We start from the raw sequence: 12,743 nt of genomic DNA, 5'->3' as shown, positions 1-12,743 counted from the left end.
GACAGCGAAACGTACAGCCCATGAAATCATTCGACTCTCACTCAATCTTCGCCATGAGTGTGGCAGAACACATTCAGAAATTCCAGCACTCAATCAATCTCTCCTGCCACGAAAATATTCAATGTGATTTTGATTCGAATACGTTCCTATTTAACACATTAACAAAGAGCCACATGTGCGAATAATGATTCATGCACTCGAGCTCATCTTGTGTCTAATAAACCCTCAAGAAGGGCCACTTCAAGGCCTTGTTTAGAAACTGATTGATATAGGAAACAGAAAGTAGAAATAGTTAGTTCTTACTCTTAACACTATCAAAAAGTCGCATACATTCAGAGTAATATTGTATAAAAAACTCTGAACTTCTACACTTACACCATGCCAAGAAATTGTTGAACTTTCCCAATAATTTTTGAATGCTTCTCAACAAGATTTATTTACTCATGATGCTTCGCGTGTAAACCACTTTTCATTTAATGCTCTCTATAGTTGTAGTACTCCAATGAGGCATTAATTGTATACTTTAGAGTTTTTTGTTATACAAACTGAACTGAGCAGCATACTCGCCGTTTTCTATTGGGAAACGACTCCGTAACCTCTTCAAATCGCACACAAAGTTCAAGATCTCCACAGTGTAATTGGCCTAAAAGCAAAACGAAGACTAAAACTTGATCCAAAATCATGTTCAGGTTACTCACATAGAAGGGACACTTCCAGGGCTTGTTTAGATACTGACTGAAATAGGAAAAGGTGAGACCAAAGAGAGCGCCGTTGGGTGTGTTCTTGTTCTTAACGTTATCCAAGAAGTCGCATAGATTCAGAGTCACATTGTATAGAAAAGGACGCCAGCCATTCGCTCGTTTGAAAAGCTCCATCCGAACCTGTGGGATGAGAATAAAGAGTTAAAAGAGGTTTTTGTCGTTACTCTTTTCTCAAAATTCTCACCATTAGATGACTTCCGATTGTTTGCTTGATTCGATACCCAATAGACATCGAGTTCTTGTACCGACTGATGGCTTTAATTTTGCAAATAAAAAAATCAGCATAGTCCTCATCGAAGGGTACACAGTGGAGGCTCTTGAACTTGGCCTCTACCTGCATAGAACCCAACAGCAATGTTCCGAGAATCCAAACGAGAAACATGGTTACTGGACCGACATTTGGGAACTAAATAGCGACTACTTCCATCTGCCTTTTTATTCGAATTTTTGTTCACATTTACACTTGACCACGCCAAATAATAAAAGGCAAATGACATGATTACTCAATTGGTTATTGGCAAAACGTGCAGCCTATGAAATCATTGGACTCTCGCTCAATCTTCGCCATGAGTGTGACAGAACACAATCAAAAATTTCAGCACTGTTGCTTTTGGGTGATCTCCGGAGAGCAGTTGTGAGTTACATGATAAGGATGAGTGGCATTGCCGAGATTCCTTCTCATCGTTATGTGGCTTCCGACTGGAATTCGATGCCGATGGAGTTCCTTACCCGATTGATAATGTCCCTTATATTTCACAGAATACAACTTTCCATAGTTTTCCTTGACTAGTCCTCCAGCCCAAAAGGAAATGTTAAGTGGCTCTTTGAATGCAATTCCCTTTTGATATTGTGTTGCAAGAGCTATTTAAGGACTTCGGGGTGAACATACGACAAATGTTAAACGATTTATAACAAACATTTTTTGAGTAATTAAACAGTCCACTTCACCGAAACTGGAGTTGGAGAATTACGTTAAATAGTTACTCATCTGAAACGATTTTATCTGCTCAATAGATTGATTCAGCAGCAACAAAGTGTCAACTCTCCAACCAATTATTCGTTATATTTTTTGAGCTTTTGGGGCTTTTGCAACTTGCTTAAAGTATTTAATTGTTTTTTTTTTTGTTTGAAACAACAAAAACTCCCTTTAATTGGTCTAGTTTTCCAAGAGCATTTGATCATCAATAACCCAAATATTAACCTGATATGAATTTCCTAATTAAATATATAATTTGTGCATAAAATATATTTAAATATTTAGCAAATCTCGTGCGTCGCACATGTTGCAAGTGCATAGTTGCACGTTGGCGTTACGCTTCAGTTTTGATTAAAAATTCCAGCGGAACTCCTCCGGTATCCTACTCCACTCTCTTTTGGCCATGGGGCTTGAAAAGGTGTCCAAAAGGCTTTCCAGGCACGTGCAATTTGTGCGCTCTCCTCCTGTCTCTTCCTGTCTTTATGCTCTTTGTTATTGTTCTTGTTTCGGGCCGTTTTGTGTTTTTGTTTTTTGGGGTAGGACCAAATGGAGCCGACGAGCCTCGAAAGTTTTAGGCGCTCGTCGGGTGTGGTGGTTGGGGGGTTGGGTCATAATAATCTATTGCGCAGGTCTCTAACAGTCGGGGCACCAACCCCTAAAATATGTTGTGCAATAGAAATCCACTGCATTTGTGTGTGTTTAGGGTGTAGGTGCTGTTGTCGACCAACCCACACACAGTTGCCAGTCCTTCCAAAACGCAGGGAAAGGGAAACTAGGCTAATACCGATAGTTGATGTCCTAAATGTGTGTGATTAAAGGAAGGTTTATGCCACAGTTGCGTTCAAATAAATAGTGGAATGCTCTACCAGAACGCATCTCCCATAATATGACAGTTGGTACAGTCTATAAATATTTCTTCTTATTTTTGGATAATCGAGAGTCAAGACATTCGCATAAATAAATTGATTGGAGGAACAGAGGGCTGCCATACATAAATATATTATAATAAAGATGATGCTACTATTTTGACCGCGCCTGTATGTGTAGTACACCTTGATGTACATTCTACATCAAACCAATTGGAGAGAAACAATCCACCCACACAACTATTGAAGCTGCCTACACTTTCTCCATCCCCCCAGCCCCTTTTCTAGTTCACTAACAGAGCCACTGCCAAAACAACACCACCCCCCACACCCACACACACACACACACACACACCCTTTTCTCAAATATCCATCATCTCGGCACAGAAGCCATGCTCCATCTCTATCGCTCTCTTGGAGGCGCCAGGGCACAGACAACCGACGAATCCTGGCGCTCGGCATGTCCCGTTAGCCGACGGCAGGCAGCTCGCGAGCCGAATGGCCTTGTGTAGTGCGCTGGGTACCGTTATTTCCGTTTCAGCTTTCAGTTCTCAGACCTTGGCCAAGCGCGTCGCACGTGGGTCGTTGTCGCCGCTTTTCCTACGGGCTACCATTACGTTACGTGATACGTAATTCGCGCACTTCCAAGCGCGGAGCGCGTGAGGATGTTCAGCGATAAGCCAATATTTGGCCATCAGTATTAACGCACTCACTCGGGCAGGAGCAACAAGGTTCCTCTTCTGTTCCCCACCCAAAATCCACATGATGACGGTTTACATCCTTCCAGCTACCAATTTCCCTCAATTTGTTTATGTAATTTGCTTACACTTTGCCTCTGTTTGTTTCTTGGTTTATTTATCGTTGTCGTTGTCGTTTTCGATGTTGTGTCCATGTTAATGTGATTAAATTTAATTGGTGTACTTAAGATCTCTGTCTGGACTTTATAGCTGCCATATCGAATATCCAACTATATCCTACATATATCCTAACCATTATATACATATGTGTGTTTATGTGTATCTTCATGTCTGTAGTGTTTTATCGATGTTGTCAATTGGTGTTTTAGATAAATAATCATATTGATCTAGTAATGACTCTATTTTGAAGTTAGAGAATTTCGGATTTCAGAATTTATGAATTTCCCCATAATTGTGACTCACGAAATTCTTGTACATTGTTTATGGGCACGAGACCAAGCCTTATCTTGGTCTAGTTTTTCTCCCTGACAGTCTGTCAGTTGATAACTCGGACAAATATCGCGGCCGGGCAGCCACAAAGCAACTTCTGGCTAAGCTTGGGCAACTCGTTTCAGGTTGAACTTTAGTTCAAGGTTTCCCAAACAAATGTAATACGAAAACTAAAATTTCAGTTGAAAATAATAAATATTTAACTATTAGCTATGTTGTCCAGGAAATTTGTGAAGTTTTCAGTATGGCTAGAATTTGTGTTGACACACGACTCGACACTGGAGGCTGGAGATTCGTCGTGATTCGAGATGGGGATCTGGGGGTACGATGGTAGATTGAGATGTCAAGATAATAAGCGGTCGGACCTTATCAGCGTCACGAAGTGACATTATCAACCCCGAACTAAGCCTAAAATCTACTCCCATCTAATATATACGCCAGGAAAATGTATTCAACTTACAAATTTAACGTACAAAAATTGTAGGAAATAATCTCGTGGAGGGTCGCACACTTAGTCCACCCTCGTATTCGCAAGCGAAAAGACGCTCAAAGCGCCAGCCAACAAAAGAACAACAAGAACAGCATAAGCAATAAATGAAACAGTTTCGGATCTGCGTGCGAGATCAGTGTGAATATTTAGTGTGCGAACAGTGAACAATCAAGTCAGTTGGAGAGTTTTGAGGATCGCTTGAGATTCCTGTGCATCTATGGCCGGTTATCGCTCGCTGCCGCTGGCCCCCGTTTCGGCCAGCAGCATGGCGGCAGCGGCCGCCGTTCCGGCACAAAATGTGGGCCATGCCGGACCCACGATGGCCTATGCCCACCACCAGTCGATGACGGCCATGTCGAATAACGGTATTATCTATCAGTCGGCGGTGCACGCCTCCATACACAGCCTCCCGAGCCAGCATCGCTCATCCACCACGCATCATCACATTCTAGCCACGGCCACCGCCACAGCAACGGCTGCAGCAGCAGCAGCAGCAGCGGCAGCGACAGCCGCCGCAGCAATAGTATCCCTACCGACGGCATCAGCATCCGGAGGAGTACCACAGCAACACGGCACCTATGGACACCAGCAACAACAGCAGCAGCAGCAGCCACACCACTCACAGCAGCAGCAACATCTTCCCCAGCAATCCCATCAGCAGCAGCAGCAACAACAACAACTGATGGCTCATCAGCAACATTCTGCACTGCAGCAGCAGCAACAGCAACATCACCATCTACAGCAATCTCATCAGCAACAGCAGCAGCTCCATCAGCAGCAGCAGCAGCAGCTCTCTGCGGTGCACCACCATCACCATCATCACCACCAGCAGCTGTCGCTGCACCAAAACCACTTGTACTTCAGCGGTGCGAGTCTGGGCCACCACCACCACCATCGACAGATCTTCAGTCACCTGCAGAGCGCCCTAATGCCGCTCAGTGTCAGTAAGTATGCCAAGACCTACGTGGCCGTGCTGGCACATCCAATGAAAAGCTGACAAAAGGGAGCCACAAAAACAAGTTTGTACCGAAAATTATGCCTTTGGTGACTATTCAAATTGGAATTAACAATAAGAGAGAATCTTCATCCCGAGAGCTTGAATCTCTGATTGTGAACATTGAATGAGTAAACGAATGCTCCTTCCCAATTTAAATAGTCACCGATTTGTTCTGTTTTTGGTGTCGCATGTTCATGTATATAATCGTGTCTCATTTGTTGCTATGGATGTTGTGCTTTAGAAGGGGAAATTATATCTCTGGCATAAACGTTGTTGCAACGATAAAGGGAACCATAGGTTATAGTATAAGTAATTTTAAACTATTCTACTAGCTTATACTTCCATGATGTGTCTCTGATCTAAACTATTCTTGATGTCATTGATGTTTTTGCAGTTCTTGGTGTCGCATGTTCTATCCATAATCTTTTCCATTGATATTATCGATGTTGTTTTTCATACATATTTTTAAATGGTTTGTTTTACACTTTCACTGCCTTAATTAATTAAATTGGGGCGAGAATCTTAATTTTAACAAACACAATTCAACTCTTTTATGTCAAATGACTGTTAAAGAATCCCCTTGTCTCTTGTTTATGCTCAAATGAAACCCCAATACAATATCCAACCAAAAGGGGACAACTTGAAACCCAACCGTTCACCTGGTCGGGTTTCGTTTCGTGTCCTCCCTCCCAATGGGTTTTTGCATTTTCTAAGCATTTCATTAAATTTTATTTCATATCTTCCTGGGCAATAATTCGCACGCCATTCCAGAGACGCGTGCACGGTGCACAGGAGTGGAGTGGAGTGGAGTGGCGTCCGAGGAGCGTCGCGCATATGTTGACAGTCGTTTATTGTCTCTCACACACACACACACACACAAACTCACACATGTGGATATACAGTTACAGTTACCGTTACCTATAACGAGGCTCGCACACGCCTAAAACCAAACTACAGACAATTGAAACAAAAGGCCGCCGCTGAAGAGGCCACCAAGAGGGGAATTAAGGGAGAGAGAGTAAGAGAGAAAGACCTCTCTTCAGTGCGTGTGTGCTTGTGTGTTTATGTTTTGTGTGTGTGTGTGTGTGTGGGCAACAACAATGCAAAATATGCCCAACATTTGGATTTTCTTCTAACCATTTCCATTTTGAGTTCTCCTTTTGTGTTGGCTTAGTTTTTTGTCACCTTCCTTCTGTTTCTGTTTCTGCCATGCCCTGCCCTGTCCTGTCCTGCCCTGCCCCATGATTCTTCCTTGTCTTTTGTTGCACATTGTGAAATATGTCAGCAATTGTTGCAACGTTTGCGCTGCTTCTATCTGTTGTTGCTGCTGTTGTTATTATGGCAGGCCTTTGTCACATTAGATTTTGTTGCTGCACGGCGGCCGCTTAACTTTATTATTTTAACTTAACGGCATTTTAAGTGTTTTTTATGCCTCATGCGAGAACAATGGCTCCTCTGGGCAGAAGAGGGGCGTGGGTGTGTTTCCCAGCAAGTAAACATTTCACACAATCCGCGACTGGCAAAATCAGGGGCTTTCTTTTAGCCTCGTTTATGAGCAGCTTCATTATGCGCTGGAGTCCCTCGTTTTTTTCGTAGCATACTTTTTGGAGTCGGTGGGTGTGGAGAAAACAACTCAATGAAAAAACCCAACAAGTGTGTGTGTGGGTGGGGGTTTTGATTGCTTGCGGCAGAGTGTTTTTCTTTCTGTTGCTTCCACTCAATTGGATAGTCCCACAGAAAGGGTGGTTCATTGTCTTCCTGGGGAATTTGACTTGAAAAATCCTTAAAGTATGGCATGAAAATTGCCAAAGAAACGTTAATAAAAGAAGGGTTAATATCAGTGCCAGTCTTGATAATTGATTGATGTGCGGTACAGATTGTAAGGAAATATGTCTGAGTTATCAATTTAGTTTGTGCAAATTTTTAATTACATTCGAAGATTGTTTCGTATGTTATGAAATCTTGTAAGTCCTTCAAAAAATTCCATTAGAAATAAATCCAGCTGGACTTTGATGACGCCTGGGGTGCCAAAAACTCTCCGACATCTTTGCCTAATATATATGCATAGGCCAAGTTGAGTGTGAAAAAGTCATAAAAAAGTGATTCTGCTCCAGAGGGATGGCGGAGAGAAGGAGTTTGCAAGTTGACAAAATTTTTAATAAGCCACTTGCCTGTCCGCCTTTTGCATGCCAAAAGGAAGCCCGAAGTTGGCAGCTGTCAGGACTCGAACACACACAGACAGACTGACATGTGCACTTGTAGAGGAGGACATTTTAATGGTGTGTGTGTGTGCCCTGCGTCCGGCATCCCGGGGCGCAATAAAAAATTCAAAACTCTCCGCTTACATTCGGATTTGGTCAGAAGATCACGTACTCAATAAATATTGCTCAAGCTTGCCCCAACTGCGCCCTCTCATACACAGTTGGCTACACTTTGTCCTTTGGCCTGGCCTAATGTCCTGCCCTTTATAGCTTTCTCTCTTTAATTTCGCCAGCAGATGGTGGGCGGACTCTTTTTACTATTTCCCCCTTTTTCTTTATGTGGTGTGGTTTCTTTTTGCTTTTGATGTGCGCCTATTAATTTCGAGTTTGTTTCGTTTTCAGCGGCGGCAATTCAATTAGTTCTATCCCTGCCAGATCCTGCCGGTCCTGGTCTGATCCGTCACGTAATATATTTGCTCATATTACTAAAAGCCACATAAATCGTGCCAAGGGCTTTTGAGATACGTACCTATAGATACAGAGGGAGAGCCACTTGAAGGGGAAGACCTTCTCGCAAGGACTTTAAACTGCAGCAAGCAGAGTGTGAGCCTTGTTTTAGCCTGATCGATGGGCAAACGTTGACAAAATGCAGCCAGCATTTGGCAGGTGGGCCAGCAGCAGCAGACTTTTTGGGCCAGTTTACAAGCGTCCTGCCCTGGTCCTGTCTGTCCTCATGGCCGCAAAAGTGGAAAAGTGTTTGCCAACGCTGAAATTCCAAGCAATTAAATCACTTTGATGCTAATTTGGATTAATATGTTGTTGCCTGCCTGCCTGCCTGCCGGCCAGCCTGATGCTGCTCTTGTGCGTATCCTATCCATGGCAATTTGTTGCCTCTGCCAGGTACTATGCCGAAACACTCCCTTACCTTCCCTTACCTTCCCTGTGTGTTTCGATTAGAGGCCAAATAGATTTATTGAACAATGCAATCCAACGTTGTGGCATGATGTGGCTGCCCTACGTTGCATGCTGCCGGCTGCCTGCTGCCTGCTGCGTTATTTATTTGGCTTATCGCTCCAAAGGTTCCAAGCCCGAAATGGCTCTGAATTAGCCCTTGGAATGAGGGAAGCTGTGTGGAGGATGCATTGCCGAAAATTGTGCTACATTTTGTCGTTTGTTTTTGGTTAGACAAACAGTTTTTGCACACCCGTCGTCTCCCATTCGGTGTCTCTATTTGGCTTACAAACCATATTAATTTTGTTAGATAAATATTAGTTTTCCAGTTGATCGTGGTGGGGTGGCAGGGGGCAGTTGTAGCTGTAGCGATAGAGGCCGGACCGTGTGCCCATTTTATGTATTTTTAATGAACCATTGCCCGAACATTACCTGGGTATCCATGTGTTTTTGGGGTGCCTGGCATTGCCAATTTCATGGCACTTTAAATGTTTAATTTACAATTTATGTAAAAACAAAATACGTAAAATAATCCACATAGAAAGCAGCTTTTTTTTGTGTTCCTGCTGTGTCCAACCTGGAGGGAAACGTATGTGTATCATGATAAATACCCAGCATTAAAATAAATTACAGTTCCTGGCCTCCAGCACTCTCCAAATCCTGTGTCCCTCCCCTACGGAGGGGCAGGGGTATGCATATATATAGAAAAAAGTATTTTTAATATACTCAAACGAAAAAGAAGGAACCATTTTGGGGGCAACTTATACAAACTTGGCATGCAAACGGAATGGACAAAAAAATGGAAGGAAACGGAAAAAATATATGATATGAAGAGCCCCAATATTAATATAATTTGCAGGCAGCTTAACTGGTTACTCGCTATCCCGAAACCTCAAAGACCTTAGCGTCAAGAGACAGAGAGGGAGAGAGAGAGTGTGTATGCATGTAGGGGCGCGGCAGCACCTTCCCATTTCGCTGTGGTTGTTCTACCACTAAAGTGCATTAAATTCATTCTTTTCGTGGCACATGCCAAGGCGCTCAAAGCCCCAAAACATCACTTTTCAAGTAAAATATAGCCGAAGTCAGGCATTCTCTGAAAATTAATATCTACAAAGAACGTTTTTAGCGATTCTTTCTATGTTAATTGAGCAACAAAGGTTCACAGATTTTGCATTCAAATTCTATGAATTTAACATGAGGCAGGAGGATAATTCTACATATAAATTTATGAATTTAAAACTAATCAATTCAACTAGCAAGCCAAGGTTGCATTGAACATATTGTGGGAAGATGCTTTTGTGAAAGATAAGGAAAATGTAGGGACCTAATGCACTCTACTGATGGAGAGCAGGACTTTCATAGAGTATCCACAGCAGTGAGGAAAGGCAAACGAAAGGTAATGAAATCCGCACGTAATTGCATTGCCCGTAGACACAAAAGACGCTGACAATGTGAACCACCTTGAGTCTCACTGTCGTCACGTTCCCCTCCCCCTTGAAACTCGTCCAGCCATAACTTGTAAATTATTTATAACATTTTTGCCAACTTTTCTTTGGCTTTGGGTTTTTGTTTTTCGTTTCTTATGTTCTGTTTCTGTTTAGATTTCATTCATTAATAGGGCTTTTATGACTCTCCACTACTTCTTCTCTCCCTCCTTCTCTATCTGCGACTTGGTTTTGTTGCATTTTTATGTTAATCGCTGTTTGTGCTCAGTTCTGTTTCTCCTTCTAGCACCTCTCTTTCTCTGCCCCTGACTTCTCCTCACTGTTTAAGCTTTCACATTTGTTTGTTTCCTTGTGGCTTGTGTGCAAATATTCTTCATTTGAGCTCAAAATTGCATTTTGCCTTCTGTTTTGGGGCTAATTATTACCTTTTGCTGCCCCGTTTCGCCCCGACATGCATATTTGCTGTTATGTGTCTTTTAATTGCTGTTCTTTGCCGAGCGGCATTGGCGGAATATGCAAAACCAGATGAGAAATGTTTCCTTGTAATGCCATTGACGATGGCCTGGTGGGGTGTGGAGTGCAATAGAAGCGGGAGAGTGGGCAAGAAAGAAACGGAGTGACTTTTTCCTTTGCCAAAATGTGATTTTTATCAACCGCAACGTTTTCTCTGTGCTGTTTGCTTGAGTTTGTGAGCGAGTAGGAGCACAGACGGACGGACGCGTGTGTTTGCTTACGTTATAAATCATCCGCACATCTGTCATTTATTGTGAGTAAAGCTGGAAAAGAGAGTGGAGAGTGGAGAGTGGAGAGCACAGAGCAGAGGAAAGGAAGCTTTTATCTAGTCTGCAGGGGCGTGCATTCGCAGAGGGGTGTCTCGTGTCTCAATAAACTTTCTTCAGTTGATGTGCCAAGTAGGAGCTTTTCGTTCTTACAGTTCTCCAAAATGTATTAAAATTCCAAGAACTTGCCATATCCCTCTTGAGTTCCATCTTCGTACTTCAATGTGTAAGTATTTCCGCTCTTTAACTCCCCTCTCCCGTTTCGCTGTGTTAGCTGTTTATCTAGAATAACTTCCAGTTCTCAGTATTGCCTTTTATGTTTGATTTAACTATGACGTCTTTTGTGGCCTTCTTTCTTACACGTTCCCACTCCTCTCCCTTTATCTGTGCTTTGTTTTGCATTCGTATTCCATGTGTCGGCGACGTCATCATACATTATCTTCAGAATACTTCGAGGTACATACATATATTTGTATTCGAGTTTCTTTTGGGCCATCCATTCCTCCTCATCTGTACGTATGTATGTACATATGGTACGAGATAAAGAATTGCGTGGCGAACTCTTTTATATATTGTAGTTTTGTCTCTGTTTTTAGTTGCTGTTTTGGTGCCGTTTCGCAGACACTTTTAATGGCTTTTAATTGTGGCAAGAGCAAGAGATATATACAGAGAGTGGACTCTAAACAAAAGTAATTTCACACTCGCTGACTTTTCGGCGACGGCGACCAAAGTGCAAAACAATTTTTCTTTTGTATGTTTTATAGGGCCCAAAAGGCCTACCCTGCCCCTTGGCAATGTACCTCGATGGGTGGCCCCGTTCCTGTTGCCATTTTGTTGGTGAGATATTTATTAGCCACAATTTGGCAGGCAGCAAAAATTGGCAGGTCCACAGCTCCCCCTGCCCGTCCGTCCACCTGTCTAGGCCTTTACACGAAATCATAAAACGAAAATTTATTATTTATGTCAACTCTTTTGTGCTATTTGCCGTGTCAATTCGAAACTGTCCAGGAGCAGGATGGGCCCGAGGACGAGGACGAGCACGAGGACATTGGCGAGGCCATCGTCCAGCTCTCCCCAGAGTCCGCCTGCTGCTTAATCTTGCTCCCTGCCGCCCCCTCTTAAATTCTCTGCCAAATTATGAGAAAATCTGATGTACCAAAGCGCATTTGTCACAATTAAGCGTTGGATAAAATTATGAGATGGGATCTGTGACTTGCGCTGGGGCTGGGCACTCGCTCTCAGTCCCACCCTTTTTAAAGGTTTTCTACGCTGCTTAAAATAATACAAAAACCCAAAGGGCGAAGCCAGCTTTTGATACACTTTCTGAGCGATTATTTATACAGATATTTTACTATGAAAACTAAAGGGTTTTGCCGGGTCTGCCGATTCGAGTATAGATTCCAAAACAATCTTTTTGGTGTCTCAAATGTGCCTCTTATAAAATGAATACTATCCCCTGTAAGGGTATTACAAAGGGAAATCAAAAGAGACAGAGTCCCTGGCACGTTGACGTCGCCATCGACATAGTCGACATGGGACCGGCACTCTCTCTCCAGGCTCTACCTTCATCTCCTCTGTTGCCCCGCTCTCTCACCTGAGCGCTGAGTTGGCTGTGGTTACGGATTTTTTTTGGCACTGCTCTGGCCTCTGGCCTCTCGCTCTCACTCTTCCGCTCCCGTCGCCCTGCCGCCTCTCCCGCAGGGCAGTCTATTATGATGGCCGGGGAACCGTCAGTTTTTGAAGCTTTTTGCCATGAAATATGCAAAGAGCAGTTAAAAAAACTTTTTATTTGTATTAATCAAACAGAGTTATTCCTTACCTCAACCCCCCTTCTCGCCCTTTTGGAAACAATGGCAGCAACTGCATTATAAATAGGTGCAAAGGGCAGACTGTCGGATGGGAAGAGAGGGAAGGGATGGGATGGGATGACTGTGATTGTTTCGACATTTTTGACAATTATCGTTTGAGCATTTTGCGAAGGAGGTTGGGGCCAGGGATGGGGGCCCAAGGCAGCGATGACAAATTAGTGTAGCCATAAAACTTGAGTGTGCGATCAAAGCAAACAATTTGTCGCCGATTCCAGCACTCCC

At 43.2% G+C, this 12,743-nt stretch overlaps 1 protein-coding gene across 12 annotated transcripts in view; it reads left to right on the top strand.

Moving 5' to 3' along the window:
• Positions 1–12,743, top strand: part of LOC117889766 (calmodulin-binding transcription activator 1) — a 35,908-nt gene that overhangs the window by 8,436 nt on the left and 14,729 nt on the right. The window contains exons 1-2 of one of the 12 annotated variants that reach the window (XM_034794226.1): positions 4,359–4,645; positions 4,733–5,025. The exons of 8 other annotated variants lie outside the window; for them this stretch is intronic. In XM_034794226.1, coding sequence (XP_034650117.1) covers positions 4,498–4,645; positions 4,733–5,025 — 441 coding nt within the window. In that variant the 5' untranslated portion in view covers positions 4,359–4,497. Of the gene's footprint in view, positions 1–4,339; positions 5,225–12,743 lie in introns of those variants that run through there. 3 more of the 12 variants (XM_034794227.1, XM_034794223.1, XM_034794224.1) reach the window with 3 other exon arrangements.

This window comes from Drosophila subobscura, chromosome E (assembly GCF_008121235.1).
Source record: "Drosophila subobscura isolate 14011-0131.10 chromosome E, UCBerk_Dsub_1.0, whole genome shotgun sequence".
In the NCBI taxonomy this organism is placed as follows: domain Eukaryota; kingdom Metazoa; phylum Arthropoda; class Insecta; order Diptera; family Drosophilidae; genus Drosophila; species Drosophila subobscura.
The sequence above is the reverse complement of the archived record's forward strand: the minus strand, read 5'-3'. Positions and strand labels throughout refer to the sequence as shown.